General features: G+C 49.7%; 1 protein-coding gene across 2 annotated transcripts in view; it reads left to right on the plus strand.

The window, feature by feature from the left end:
• The window catches only part of RAC1 (Rac family small GTPase 1), a 19,182-nt gene extending 5,095 nt beyond the window's left edge, over positions 1 to 14,087 (plus strand). Inside the window, exons 2-7 of one of the 2 annotated variants that reach the window (XM_043456139.1) lie at positions 4,023 to 4,094; positions 5,560 to 5,620; positions 6,477 to 6,594; positions 11,367 to 11,429; positions 12,134 to 12,293; positions 12,478 to 14,087. In XM_043456139.1, the coding sequence (XP_043312074.1) occupies positions 4,064 to 4,094; positions 5,560 to 5,620; positions 6,477 to 6,594; positions 11,367 to 11,429; positions 12,134 to 12,293; positions 12,478 to 12,608 (564 nt within the window). In that variant the 5' untranslated portion in view covers positions 4,023 to 4,063 and the 3' untranslated portion in view covers positions 12,609 to 14,087. The remainder of the gene's footprint in view (positions 1 to 4,022; positions 4,095 to 5,559; positions 5,621 to 6,476; positions 6,595 to 11,366; positions 11,430 to 12,133; positions 12,294 to 12,477) is intronic. The other variant, XM_043456138.1, reaches the window with a different exon arrangement.
• The last annotated feature ends 685 nt before the right edge of the window (positions 14,088 to 14,772 follow it).

Below are 14,772 nucleotides of genomic sequence, written 5' to 3' on the forward strand. Positions count from 1 at the left end.
GGGTTTTTTTTTTTTTTTTTAATGCAATGCAGAATCTTCTTGTTTTTCAGTTTCCTGGATTTTTTTTTTTTTTTTTTTGGAGTGGGGGAGCTGTTCCAGGCAGCATGTGGGGATCTTAGTTCCCGGATCAGGGATGGAACTTGTGCCACCTGGCAGTGGAAGCCAAGTCCTAACCACTGGACTGCCAGGGATAGTCCATCCCTATTTTAATGGGAGGAAATTGCCAGTGTTTCCGGATTTATTGATTTCACGTGCTTATATGTGCTCAGTTCCTGTTAGATTAAAATGTTGTGGTGATTTGCTGTTACTTAGAACCTGGAAATAAGTATGTTCTATCTACCTTGTCAACTTTCTAACCAGTAAAAGAGCTAGTAGCAGTTGTGATTGTTTATCACAAATAAGTAAAATACTCCTTAAATTTCAGAAGCGTGCTTATGTGAATGTTCTCCCAGTAGACTCATGCCCCCTTTCTAGAGTTACAGCATTTTTCAAAGATTAAAAAGAAAAAGGGGGAGAAAAAAGATTAAAAACTGAGTGAACTGAGCAGTTACATGTATAAAATTGGAAATTCCAAAGTAAATAGTATCTTCAAGAAATTCCGCAGCAGCATCAAGTGAAAGGCTAACCAGACGCCGTTTCCATTCTTCCTGTGGGAGAAGCGTGACTTTGTCTAGAGCCGCTGTTGACTGTGGCCTGGAGCTTGTAGCATGTATTTGTGGAGTGTGTTTGGAAGGAATGAACAAACACTAATGGGAGGTAAATAACCCTTTTCTTTCTCTTTTTCTCTGTTTTTAAAATTAAGTAAACATTTAAATCAAAAGTTGGACATGTACTTATTTAAAAGTCAGAACTTTATACTTTACTAATTTTCTTAGAGAACGCATGTCTATATCTAACGGATGATTGGTGATAAAATTTCCAATCACTATCAGGTGATACCAGTACCTTTCGAAAGATGAAGCCTCAGCTGAAGATCCAGTTTCAGGAAAGGAGATTTTGGCATATTTAAAACAGTTGGTGTTTGTAGTAATGGCTTTGTTCCTCATACATAGGAGAGCCTTAGGAGGGATCTAGAAGTGAAACTGTGATGCTTTTAACGCCACATTTAAAACCTTCAGAGCTGCTTCCCTGTGACATTAGGAGGTGATGACTATTAACATTTTTACACAACAGCACTTGCAGTTCTGAAAAGATAATCAGTCTTCACAGCCTTACAGTGCGCTCTCTTCCTCAGCTACCACTGCAGCCCTGGCCGAGCCGTGTTTATCCTGCCTCCCGTCCCAGTAGCTGTCTGAACAGCCCGCTCCTCCGCACCCTGAAACCCCCGCCGTGGTCCAGGCCACAGCATCAGTTCCTGGAACAGCGCGGCAGCTGCTTCCTTCTTTCTGCCCCCAGTCTCAGCCTCTTCAGTCCTCTTCCCACACTGCCCAGAGAGGCTGCTTCTGAAAATGCAAATCTAATGATTTCTTGGCAACTAAAAATCTTCTGTCACTTCCCAAGTAGGATCAAGTTCCAGGTCTTGAGAAGAAATGACAACCTCCTCAGACTTCCCTTTGCCACTTCCCCCTTCTTTCTTCATCCTACAGTTTTGCTGGCCTTCTTGCAGTTCTGGGCCTCCCTACATGCTGTTGCTTTTATCTAGAATGTTCCTCCCTTCCGTGTCCCACTCAGTGATGTTGCAGCCTCCTCTGCCCCCAAGACAAGGCTAGATCCCTGTGTTGTACATTTCCAGAACATCTTTAACAACACTCATCACACCTGAAATGTTATGTAATGGACACGTGTCTCATTTTTTAGCTTACTAAAACTGCATAAGTTCCATGAGATCCTGCTCATGACAGTATCTTTAGCACCTAGTATACTTGCTGGCATACCATGCAGTTTGTTGGTGTAGACTGAAATTGATCAGTGCTCACAATAGTTTTGGGATGAAGTTGGTAGTTTTGCATCCATGTTACAGTTGAGAAAACCAAGGCATAAGGAAGTTGAAACTTAAAAAACTCAGCCAGTAAGTGGTAGAGTTGCCTGTGGATCACACATCCGGGCAGTGACTTTGAATCTCAGACTCCTACTCATTCAGGTTCTTTTTTTATTTTTTTAATGTTCTAAGCTTTTAACAAAATGTATGGCTAGTGAGTCATTTCTGTTTAGAAAGCCTTTAGGAGTTGGACGGCAGCCCCTGATGAGGTCATGTTTGACTGTGAGGTCTTTGGGGTGGGGAGTTCCAGCTTTTGTTAAGCCTTAATAATGTCATGAGTGAAGCAAGTATTGGCAGGACCGCCTGGGCCTGTAATCTGCCCTTGTTGAGAGGTTTTTGCCTTAAGCTAAGAGTGTAAGGAAAATAGAAAGGCACTTAACTTCTTTATGGTTGTCCTAACTGATAGTTGGTCGAGATTGAACAGCAGTCTTAGGACTCCTGCGCTCCAGTGTATCATGTGACCTTGGTGAGCCACAGAGGGCAGGGAGCTGGGCCTGTGAGGAGCACTTGTTTGGGGAGTGAGGCCCGGGACTCAGAAGCCCCCAGAGCCACCGTGGGAGTGGTGTGCCATTTGGAGGCTGTGTCGGCTAGGTGTCTGCATTGGCTCAGTGGTAAAGAATCCGCCTGCAGTGCGGGAGCCGACGGGTTTGATCCCTGGGTCTGGAAGATCCTCTGGAGAAGGCAGTGGCACCCCACTCCAGTGTTCTTGCCTGGAGAATCCCATGGATCGAGAAGCCTGGTGGGCTACAGTCCATGGGGTCGCAAGAGTCAGACACGACTGAGCAACTTGGCATGCACGCACCTGTTGGCTAATGGTGCAGTGATCAACTTAATGTTTAGGTGATTTTGTTGTTCAGTTGCTAAGTTGTGTCCTACTCTTTTGCAACCCCATGGACTGTAGCCTGCCAGGCTCCTGTCCGTGGGATTTCCCACGCAAGGATACTGGAGTGGGTTGCCATTCCCTCCTTCAGAAAGCCTCCCCGACCGGGTGATACCTCGCTCAAGTGGTTGGGAGCCTTTCCTCACTGCCCTGGTGCCCTGTACCGGCTTGCAGTTATGTGTGGGAGGCCCTCCTGTGTTCCTACGTTTTTCTTGCTAGTTCTCTTCACAGCTGTTTGGGAGATTTACTCCACTGTCCCTGAGCTGTTCTTTAATCTGTCTGGAACATAGTGTGTTAACTGCTTGCTCCAAAAGTTTATGGTGAGATTTGAGGGTGGGGGTGGGGAGGAGGCACAGGAATGCAGATGAATTGGCCGGCCGGCCGGCAGTGTTGTGTGGTTTGGGTGACTAAGCGCTCTCTTTAGGGACCTGGCCTCTCGGATGGCCGGAGGGAAGGCTTGAGGGAGGCGGCAGGGTTTGAGCCGCCCCTCAAGGCAGCAGACTTTGCAACAGGGGACTTTTGAGAGGAGAGCTGTGTCTGCCTGTTAGTATTCATCGGAATAACTTGAGGGTAGATTTGCAGATTCTTGATGAAAGCCTTCTAGAGGTGTTCGCAGAGGAGACTTGTTTATTTTTTATTTTTTCATTTTATTTATTTTTTTATTTTATCGATTTATTTGGCTGCACCAGGTCTTTGTTTCAGCACGCAGGATCGTTAGTTGTGTCATGTGAACTCGCAGCTGCAGCGTCTGGGATCTAGTTCTCTGACCAGGGATCGAACCCAGGCCCTCTGCAGTGGCAGCACTGAGTCTTAGCCACTGGACCACCAGGGAAATCCCACGACTTCCCGTTTAAAAGTACCCTCTTCTTGAACCTTGTGCTTACCAGCAACTGTTTTCTCAACAACCAGTGCAAACACCTAGAACTGAAACAGTGTGAAGCCTCCGGACTCTGCCTTTCTGAGTAATTCTAGTTTGTTTGCTTTAAATTTCAGGATAAAAATAGTATTAAATAAAAGGTCATAGAAACTGTTTTCTTTAACACTTTAATATTTGATGTATACTTCCTGAATTTTCTGTAAGTTATTTTCACTGAATAATGAGAGCCAGGATTGCACTTAGGTTGACTACGGAACTTACACCATTTTTTTTTCTTGTCTCTATAGAGCTGTGGGTAAGACTTGCCTCCTGATCAGTTACACTACCAATGCATTTCCTGGAGAATACATCCCCACTGTGTAAGTATCCTGAGTTAACCCGGGTTAACTTGTCAGTGATGTGTGGGTTTTTTTGGATTCCATTGACCTTTGTTCTGCTCTGCCTTTCTAAATCCTTAAGTGAAGAGAGGTGGTTAATTTTCCTCTCAGTCACTGAGGTCTAATTATAAGTTATGTGGACTTTTAAAAAAAGAACTTTATATTTTTTTAATATAGTTTCTGCATGATGAGAAAGCACACAGCTTTCCTAATTGATTTTCAGATATTTAGGAAATGAAAGTTAAACCAACTTTGAAGTTCAGAGACTGGATAGTCTTAAGAGTTTCAGATAAGTGGCTTTCTGTGTAAAGGGTCAAGGAACTGGCACAAAAAGGTCCATTATGTTTTAATTGGCCTTTTCTGGCGAGCAATCCAACGGTTACATGTCATTGTTGACTTTTTGGGCTTTGGAATTGAAACCAGGGTGTGTGTGGCTGTGTGTGTGGGGTGTGGCTGTGTGTGGGGTATGGCTGTATATGGGGGTGTGGCTGTGGGGGTGTGGCTGTGTGGTGGGTGTAGGCTGAGGGGACGGATGGGCACATCAGCTGCTGAGCTGCTGGGTCCCTTTTTGGCAGCAGACTGGGCAGGGGGGAGCGATGGACAAGGGCCTCTCTGCTGGTGGTTACCAGGGAGCTTCCGAGGCTCCGCCCTGGGCGGGATCCTCACCGCCCATCCACTCGGTCCCCACGCTGCTCACCTCCTGGAGCCCTGCACTCACACCCGAGCGTCCTGTGTGTGTGTGGGTGTAAGTGGAATCACACTGTCCAGGATTTGTGGTGGGGACTTCCCTCATCTCTGTATGTAAGTAGAGCTGTTGATGACTCGGAGGTCCCATGGTGGGCCTGACTCTGCTCACTTGCAAACAGTGCAGTGCAGACATCATTGCACACGTCTTTGTGCACACGTGATAGATTGTTGGAGGAGCTATGGCAAATCAGAAGAAATGGGATGTTTTAAGTTTCAATAGATGCTACACGGTTGCTATTCCCAATGCTGTCACTTTGAGCAGTGGTGACAGAAACAGCCCTTTGCTACCTATTGTGGTGAACACGGGCTGAAAACGGTGACCGCGGCATTTGCATTTCTGGTCACCGGTGAGGTTGAAACCTTGTGAGCGTTTCCTGTCCCTGCCGCAGTCTTCTGTGAACTGCCTGTCAAAATCCCTTGCTTATTTCCCACTGGAAATTCTCTGTCCTGGTGGAACTTCTGTGTGTGAAAAATACTTACCCCTCTGTCTCTCACTTGTCTTTGAACTCATGATATCCTCTGCCTTTTTATGTAAATATGCCATTCTCACTCTTCCTGAGTTTAGTGTCTTACTAAAAAATATTCCCTAGTTTCCCCCCCCCCACCCCTAGGGTTTTTAGCACTCTAGCTTTTATCTTTCATTCACTCGGAGTTTATTTTTTGGTATGGCATGAGGCAAGCACCTGATTCTCTTTTGCAGATTCTTATACCATTTTTGTACCAATGATTGAAGAATCTTTCCCCTTCTCACTGAAGCAAAGGTACAGCATATGAGACCTTTTCTGTATGAAAGCTGGTTTGGTCATGAACTTGTATAAATCACACTGCAACCTACTCAGACCGTGACTCTGCTGTCACAGCGTAGTAAGATCCTAAGCTTTGGTCTTAAGCGTGTGAAAATCAGTCCTGGGACTTGCCTTTAAAGGCTGGTGTGTTGCGTTCTGCCCGGCACCTGCCCCGGTCTCCCTTGAGTGCCGGGTGTCAGTGAAGCACCCCACAGCACTCAGCGTGATTTTTTCACGTCCTCCTCCTCTCTCCCTGTCAGCTGGTCAGCTTTCTGGGCTTCCTCCTCTTATTAGGCAACTCATTTGTGTAGCCGCCTCAGATTAAACACACGTGTGAACTCACTTTGCAAACATTACCCAGTAGCTTCTCGGATCTGATTTGCTCTGTGTCACCCTGCACACAGGTCCTAGGGTGGATTACCGAGGCTCAGCTGGGGACCAGCCTCCACCCAGGGGCGGGGGTGCAGGGGGTGTTCTGGAAACACGGCCCTGCCGCCCTGCTGGGCGCCCCTAGCTGGGGGCGACTCAGGTGTGCGCGGAAAACCCAGCCCGTGGGGCTTGGAAGGGGGACTCGTATACCTGCCTGTCTTCCTGGGGAGAGACCTCACTGTCCTCTTCATCATGGGCAGGCAGGGTTCTGAAGCCGCCAGAGACCTGTTCTGGTTAAATTCAGTGGCTCGTGCATGTGTCTCCGTGGTGCCCGCACACCCCAGCTCCCCCGTCCCTCCACTGGGCGCCTGCCGGCGGGGCTGGCTGGCCTGCCCGCCCCGCTCAGCCCCAGGGGTGCCTGGCTCCTCGGCCGGAGGTTAACCGTTTTCCCTCTGTTCCACAGCTTTGACAACTACTCTGCCAATGTCATGGTGGATGGAAAACCCGTGAATCTGGGCTTGTGGGACACAGCCGGACAAGAAGATTATGACCGATTACGCCCCCTGTCCTACCCGCAGACAGTAAGGAGCCTGACTGATTTTAGAGTGCCCTTTACACGTCCTGACGGTTTCATCAATTCTTGCCACCTCTCGATTTGCCTATATTGCTGTCTTTTGGGTATGCCGAGTAATAACAAATAACATTGAATTACTTCAGTAGTGAGTATCTGCCTAGATGCAAACCAGGAGTTTGTCTGCTTGTTTTTCCGTTTTGCGCATCCTCAGTATTTACCCTGGTGCTGTTCATTTACGTTCTTCCGTGTAGTTTAAGCACAGCCATGCGAAATAGGTGCAGTTTTGTTTTGGCAAAACTGCTTTAAGAACAGTTAGTTTCCTGGCTAGTTTGCTTTCTGACTGTTCTGTGCTGCAGACGCAAATTAAGCAGCGAAGACGAGGCTTCTTTAGATCAAGTTAGTAACTAATCCAGTCGATTTAATACTGTTTTTCTATTAGATATATTTTTGCAGCTTTAGAACCTAAATCTTCTTAAGGAGGTGGAAGTTTCAGTTTTATAATGTGTCTGCTGTGTCCAGTCCGACAGCCGTTAGCTTGGGCTTGCCTCCACATCAGCCAACCAGCGGCCTCTATACCGGCTACTTACAGTTAGGCCAGTGGTCCGAAGCCACTTTTCTCTAAATAAGCAGTTGTCTTACTTGTGCTATTTCCTTCTTGTCACTCGTCTCTCCTTTATGTTAAAAGTGTTTAAGACAGCTTTGTGACTAACTGGCCGGGGCAGTTTGCACAGAGGCCGTTGAGCGAATTCCTGGGTTTCAGATCCCGCCCTCCGCTGTGTGACGGGGCAGGTGTCTTCACCTTAAATCTTGCACTGCTCCTTCTCAGGCTGGGGTGAGGTTGTTTAGGTGGAGCTCTTAGGACAGTCCCGGGTGTGTGTCTGCCATTGGGTTCCTCCCTGTGTTTGTGCTGGTGTAGCTGGGGGCTCCCTCGGGTCCAAGGTGCCTTCAGATGAGGGAAGCTGCAGGACGCAGTCTTTGGGGGGCTCAGGGTCAGGGAGACGTCCCTCAGAGGGCCGGCCTCCGCCCCGAGACTGATTTAATTATCCCTTGTTCTGAGGGGTGAGTGTGAGTGAAAAGAATGAATTCATTCTAGTCTGCCCAAAGCTTGTTTTTTTGTGTTTGAAATATGGCTATTTCCAAGCAGAAGTCATTGTCTTTTCCGTTTGTTTTTCTGCTAGAGGAGTTGTCAAGGACAGTTTCTTCAAGCTGTAGGTTTTTGCTGATTGTCCTTTATCTGAGTTCCGGGAACAGTGGTCAGCAAAGATCAAAACCATAAACTGGGAGGCTTGAATTGGCTGGCTTTTCAGGTAATCTGTGGGTAAAAGTGAACTGTGATTATCTGTTAAAAATCAGCCAATTAAAAAAAAAAATCAGCCAATAAACACCAAAAAGTTTGAATTCTTCAGTATGTTTAGGGAAGTACTCTATACCAAGTGGCTCCTTGCTGAGTCCAGATTTCAGTGGGATTTGCATTGAGTGGTAGTGTAGGCTTCTTGGCTGGTTTAGTTGCTAAACTAAACTCTTGCGACCTGCTAAACTAGACTCTTGCGACCGCATGGACTACATAGCCTGCCAGGCTCCTCCATCCATGGAGTGGTTGCCATTTCCTTCTCCAGGGGTAGAGTAGGATCCTCAATCAACTGGATCTGTCTGGAAGGTGGCAGGTCACTTCTGAGAAAGGAGAACTGCCTCCTGTGACTCAGGAGGCCCAGGGCCGGGTGTGGCCTGTTTCTCGGAGGCAGTCACTCGCAGTGAGTCCAAGGTGATCTGGCAAGATTCCCAGTCTGTGCTGAGCGCACTAGATCCGTGACCGATGGAATCAAGCTGCAGTGAGCGGGGCCTGAAATCCAAGCCGGTGTTGTCCTCCTGGGGCCGGGACTCAGACCTCTCACCTCCGCCTGGGGAGGGCGGTGGACCACTTCTTTCAATGCCTGCACCACAGCGTGTGACCCGCCTGCCTAGGAGCCTGGGGGCGAGCCCCCAGCTGGTTGTTACAGCCCGGCCTGCCTGACTCCTGAGGATGAGCGGGTTGTGTTGGTTACTGAGGGGGAGCCGCTGAGTGCTGAGATACTGGGGCCTGAAAGGTCTCCTTCCTTTGGGCTGGTGTCCTCCCAGGGGGAGCTGGCCCTGGAAGTGGCAGCTGGCACTGGATTTCGTCTCGGCAAAGAGAAACCCCTGAACTTGGTACTAAATGGCACCCGGTCTCTGGTGTGGCTGTCCGTTCTGTAGGCCTGTCTCTGGCTTATCCTCGACTCTGCCATGACCCACTCGGAAGGGCCAGCGGGACACTTGAGCCTTAGTTGTCTGATGCGCTGGGCTTTCCTCCAGCTGTGTTTGGGTTGCAGGCAGAAAAAGGAAGGGGGAAGGAGCAGGCGGATGGCGGCGTGTTAACTAATGTAGGACAGAAAGAGTCTCTCTCCCGCATCAGAAAGATGTTCTGAAGAGTGGGAAAGGGTAGGGCAGATGTGGCAGAGGGTGTTTTGACGCCAAGTGTTCGGGGCCGACCCCGTGAGTCTCCACGTCATTGCGAAGCTTTGGCATCACGTCCAGGCCTTGCGAGGACCCGGATTCAGAAGGAGCCTGTAGAGTAAATCAGGGTAGTGAGAGAAACTGACCTTCGCTCTAGATTGTAAATCGGAGAAGCCTAGGGGAGATGAAATTACAATAGTTGTCTCAGCTGCCTTTCTCTTGATTCGAGAATTCCAGATTCTTTGTTGCTGGAGAGCAAGTCTTTCCGTTTTTTTTTTAAGAAAAAGTCTTTCCGTTTTTATGGGAACAGAGGAGCGGGTTGAAAGCATGGTGATAAACACTGGCTGCGTGGTCACTTCCGGGCAGGCCCCCACGTGCTCGGGACCTCAGCGCTGTTCTTTCAGGAGAGCAGGTCCCTGGGTTCGAGCCGCACCCTGTGAGGTTGCATCCCTCAGACCCGGCCACCTTTTGGAATAGTGTCCTGGCCGGAGGCCTGCTGTACAGATGGGCGCTTCTCCTGCTGGTTTCAGCTGGGCTTGTGTCTGAGACCTTGGCCTGGGAGCTTCGAGGGTGTGCGGTCGCTGGTGGGCGCCCTTGTTGAGGGGAGGATGCCCCTTTCACACTGAGCAGAAGCTGTGGGCTTGGTGGGCACCGTGCCAGTTCTGTTGGGAAGGAGCCTGTCTGTGCCCCCCACCAGGATTTCCTGCCCTGGGTCTCCACGTCTCTGACCTTCCCGAGCACCTCCTTGTGCCCCGTGGGCCAGGGCGACGGAACAGTTCAGTGGCGCCTGGCGTCACGGGTGCGCTGCATGTGCTTTGGGTCCCTTGGGAGGGTCGAGACAGGATTCAGATGAAGGCTAGGTAACGGGTTATATTGGCTTTTTTCTCGCCTTTTACTAAACTCAAACAAAGTTCTCATGCATTACTAGGTTGGAGAAACGTATGGTAAGGAAATACCTTCCAGGGGCAAAGACAAGCCGATTGCCGTATGTAAAACTCTCGCTCGACCTCAGTTTCAAGCCTTCCTGTTGTCTGGGCCCCCTTAGTTTCCCTAGGATTCCCTGGTGAGCCTCCCACTGCCTGAGCGCTTTGTATCGATCTACTCACGGCGGGGGTCTGCGGGCCAGCCCACCTTCTGGCTGCAGTCCCGCAGCCCGGCTCTGCCTCCTGCCCCTCCCGAGGGCCAGGCGGGGTGTCGTGCAGGCCCCCCGCGGCTCACGCAGCCCCAGCGCTTGGCGGGGGCGGGACTCTCCCCGCGGCGGGCGCTCCTTCCTTCCTCCCGCTTCAGTGTCCGGTGCGGGGCTTGAGGGGCGCAGCTGCCTGCTGGGGAGCTCACCCGTCCCTGCTTGGGGTGTCGTGATCAGCCCGGGTGTCGGTGATTCTCGGACACGCTCGTGCATGCGCTCGCCTTTCAGTGTCGATGATGAGAGGCTGTGGTGGGATGTTCTTCCTTCCCTTTCAGGTGCAAGAGATCAACTGGATGGAAAGGAGGTGTTAGCATGGGGACTGTGTCCATTCACCATGTAGCATAGTTTTCCAGGGAAAAGTTTCATAAACCGAGCATCTTAGAAACTCTTAGGCATTTAGGCAGATACTTAAATTTCACTTTTTGGGGAGCCATGCCATGCAACATGTGGGATCTTCGTTCCCTGACCGGGGATCAGACCTGTGCCCCCTCCAGTGGGAGTGTGGAGTGCCAGGACCGTCCAAGTTTCGGCCTTTCCGGGATTCCCTGCCGGTCCTCCAGAGGGGAACCTCTTGGTGCTGGGCTCGGACGGCAGTTCTGTAAGAAGCAGTTTAACTAGAACCCTGTGACCTTGTGAAAATGTACTTAACATTCTGATAGGGAGCTTAGTGAAAAGCGTACCATTTGTAGATAATTTTTTTTTAATAGAAATATTGGCATAGGACCCTGACTCTTGACCTTGTCCCTGTGTAGTAACTGAGCATCATGTTAATTCCGGTTGGAGTGGGAAGGGTGGGAAAGAGGCCTCCGGGAGTCTGAACTGGATGTCGCTCTGATCTGGTTGGATCCAGTCCGATCCAGTCTACATCTGAATTGGATGTAGCCTGAGTAACTCTGAGCGTGTTCTGTCCCCCACTCCCCTTCTCCTTGGTGACAGGCGCTTCACGCGCTGTTCTGGCCTGGGGGGCCTGGCTGCACTGAGGGTGTCGGGGGCAGGCCCACGCCACGGCCGCTGTGTGCCGCGTGTGCCCTGGGCTTGCAGTTTGCCCCCAGCCGCACGTAGAAACGAAGCGCCTTCCTCACTGTTGACTCTTCTCAAAACCTCCTTGTGTTTTCTTTTTATAGGATGTATTCTTAATTTGCTTTTCTCTTGTGAGTCCTGCATCATTTGAAAATGTTCGTGCAAAGGTAAGTGGGATTTTTTAGGAAAATATTGTTACATAATGTCAGTCTTGGGAAGAAATATTAAAAAATAAAATACCATTTACTGATAGAAACGTTCAGTTACTTAATTCTACTGCTTAGGCAGGTTTTGATATAGGTAATAGGTTTTTTAGGTGTCCGCCTTGAACACGCAGCGTGCTGAAGACTCGGGGTCTGACTGAGAAGCGCTGTGTTCCTTGTGACAGTAATGAAGCGCTTTGGTGTAATAAAAACGAGGACCACACTTCGTGCTCGGCCATGTTTCATGAACTGAGGAAGTCCGGGGTGGGGGTGTGAGGCCCTTCAGCTGGGCCCAGGGCCCTGTCTGGTGGGGGTCACAGTGGCAGAGCTGAGGCCTGGAGGGGGATAATTCTGTGCTCATCCTTTGAATGCGGTGGGTGGTGGTGTTTGCGATGACTTAGGAACTCCGCGGGTTTTACCGCAAACCAGGTGGCCGGGGGCGGTCCTCTCCCCTCTCGCGCTGAGAAGTAGAGCTGTCCGGGGGGTCGTGGGTCCTGAGTCTCAGGCTGCTCGTCCCGCGACAGCCAGGCGGTGGTCCTGGAGGGGGTGAGCCGGTGGAGGGGCTGCGGTGACCCAGGGGTGGTGGGCACGGGTGGGCCCCCACGCGGGTAGCTCAGACGAGGGGTGCCTAAAGGAGAGTGGTGACTCGGCTCCGTCTCCGCGCCTAGTGGTACCCTGAAGTGCGACACCACTGTCCCAACACACCCATCATCCTGGTGGGGACGAAACTTGACCTGAGGGACGATAAAGACACGATTGAGAAGCTGAAGGAGAAGAAGCTGACGCCCATCACCTACCCGCAGGGCTTGGCCATGGCCAAGGAGATCGGTATGAGACCCCCATCATCACGCGTGCGTTCCCATTTTCATTTTCGGGGTGGAGGCTGGAGTCCCACCTGGGGAAGACCCACCTGCCTTCGGGGGCCGACCCCGCCAAGCGGGGCCCTCCGTGCTCCGGCCAGGGTGGGGGAGCCACCGCGTCCCGATCAGAGGGTGAGGCTGTGTTCCCACAGGTGCCGTCAAATACCTGGAGTGCTCGGCGCTCACGCAGCGAGGCCTCAAGACAGTGTTTGATGAAGCGATCCGGGCGGTTCTCTGCCCGCCCCCCGTCAAGAAGAGGAAGAGAAAGTGCCTGCTCTTGTGAACGTCTGCCCCCCACCGTCCGCCCCCAGGACCCTTTGTATGCTTTGCTCAAACGTGGAGCCTTCGCACTCAATGCCAAGTTTTTGTTACAGATTAGTTTTTCCATAAAACCGTTTTGAACCAATCAGTAATTTCTAGGTTTTGTTTGTTTAAAGTGTAAGAGTTCAAACTTTCACATTCTATTAAAGTTCAGCCCTAAAATGACAAGCTTCCTTAAAGCCTTATTTTTCAAAGCCCCTATTCTTGCTCAGAGTTGCCAAAACACTTTGTGAACTAAGTTGCATTGTTGGGCTGAGAACACTGAGCGCTGAGCTGTGGAGAGACCTTTGTCTGCAAGAGACTAGCTTTGGAGGCAGGAGGTGCAGACCCTCGCTGACGAGTTTCAGGCGGGAAGAGCGCGCACAGCCTCCTTCCTGAAACGCTGCACCTGACGAGTCACGATGTCGCAGCCCACGCTCCCTACCTAACACTGTACTGTACGTCAGCGCGCACGGGCCTAACAGCTCACTCTTTGGATCAGTCTTTTTGATTTTGTAGTGAGATTTTTTAAAACGAGTTAGTGTTTTAGCTCTTGTGAGATTCTGAACAGAACTCAGTGCTCCCTGCGATGAAGTGTTCTGTCCGTGGGTGCCCTGGGGTGGAGTGTGTGGGACGCTTGTCATCAAAGGATGGAGACAGTATTTTGACAAAATGTGGAGATTAATTTACACTACATTGTACACATAATCATTAAAACTGTTAAAAGCACCACGGGTAAAGGTTTTAAAAGGTTAATTTCTGTCAAATGCGGTAGATAAAGAAAGGTCGGTATTATCAGTGAGTGTTTTCTTCAGCTTTTCCTTTTCCTAAACCTGCCCACCCCTTCTGAAATTGGGCATTTAATCCATCTTTGACCTGGTCATCCTCATAGTTGCTAACTTAGTGTTTTTCTTATAGAGCCCATTCTTAATGAGCAATATGCCTCCTTGTATTATAAAATCTTTCTGAATATGCATTAGAAAATTTTTTTGTAGCTTAGTAAAAGTGCACTCCTGTTTTCATGTTGCTTTACTCAAAGCTAATAAGTGCTTTCCTTAGTTTTCTAGTAAACTAGGTGTAAAAATCATGTGTTGCAGCTTTATGGTTTTTGAGATACTTCAGATATTCCTAAACTGTAAGCCTCAGCGTCACTGGCCAGATGACCGACGCCGCACCGTGACTAACGACTGACCCCTCCTGCCTCACCGCGTGCAGACGCTTCTGTCCTTGCCCTAACTGTGCTCCCTGGGGTCTGTGAGGTTCCGTCAGCCCCGTGCTTGTGCTAACCAAGTTCTGTACAACGTACCCACTGGCAAGAATACGAGCTTGGACCTTTCAACCACTAGAACAAAATTTTTTAAATTGACAGTTGCAGAATTGTGGAGTGTTTTTACATTGATCTTTTGCTAACGCGATTAGCAGTATGTTTTGCATGTATGACTTAATAAATCCTTGAATCATATGATCGGTAATACTGGAGTTCTTGAGAGCGTGGGGAACCACCGTCTGGATCTGCCTGCCTCACTGTAAAATCATGGGTTGTTGGAGACAGTTGTGTTTTCATGCTGGGGGACAGGGAGTGGTCCCTCCATGGGGAGAAGATGGAGGAGCCAGTAGACAAGGGGTGTTGAGGGATGTTTGGTTTCGGAGCTGGTGAAGGCCGGCGAGACTCAGGTGATATCCACACGGGGATGCGTGTGGCAGCGTCTCAGGCCAGAGCTCTGGGCTGAAGGTGCTGGTGGTGAAGCGGGCAGGCAGCTGGGTAAGGTGGAGGCTGACAGACTGTCAGATCCTTCCTGGAGTCTGAACTTTGATTGATGCTATCAACAGTGCATGTTAGAAGCAATTTTCTTTATTCTTTTTTTAATCAAAGATAGATAATGTAGTTTAAGGACCACATCTAAAGGTTTGCTACAAAACAGTAGTCTTTCCTTTTCACACCCTCCCCAGAGGGGTCTATTTTGAGTTCTTTTAAGTAATTCTTGGTACTTCAGACTCCACAGTATGTCTAAAACATATGCTTTTCTCTCTTACTTACTAGGTCACTAGTTTATCCTAAAAGGATGTAACTCGGGAACAACCAGAGGGAACAGGCCTTAGCGGGCAGGTATGGGGAAGGGCTGGGCGCGTGGCTCTCCCACCTCCAC

The sequence above is a fragment of the Cervus canadensis genome, chromosome 32, assembly GCF_019320065.1.
Source record: "Cervus canadensis isolate Bull #8, Minnesota chromosome 32, ASM1932006v1, whole genome shotgun sequence".
Taxonomy (NCBI): domain Eukaryota; kingdom Metazoa; phylum Chordata; class Mammalia; order Artiodactyla; family Cervidae; genus Cervus; species Cervus canadensis.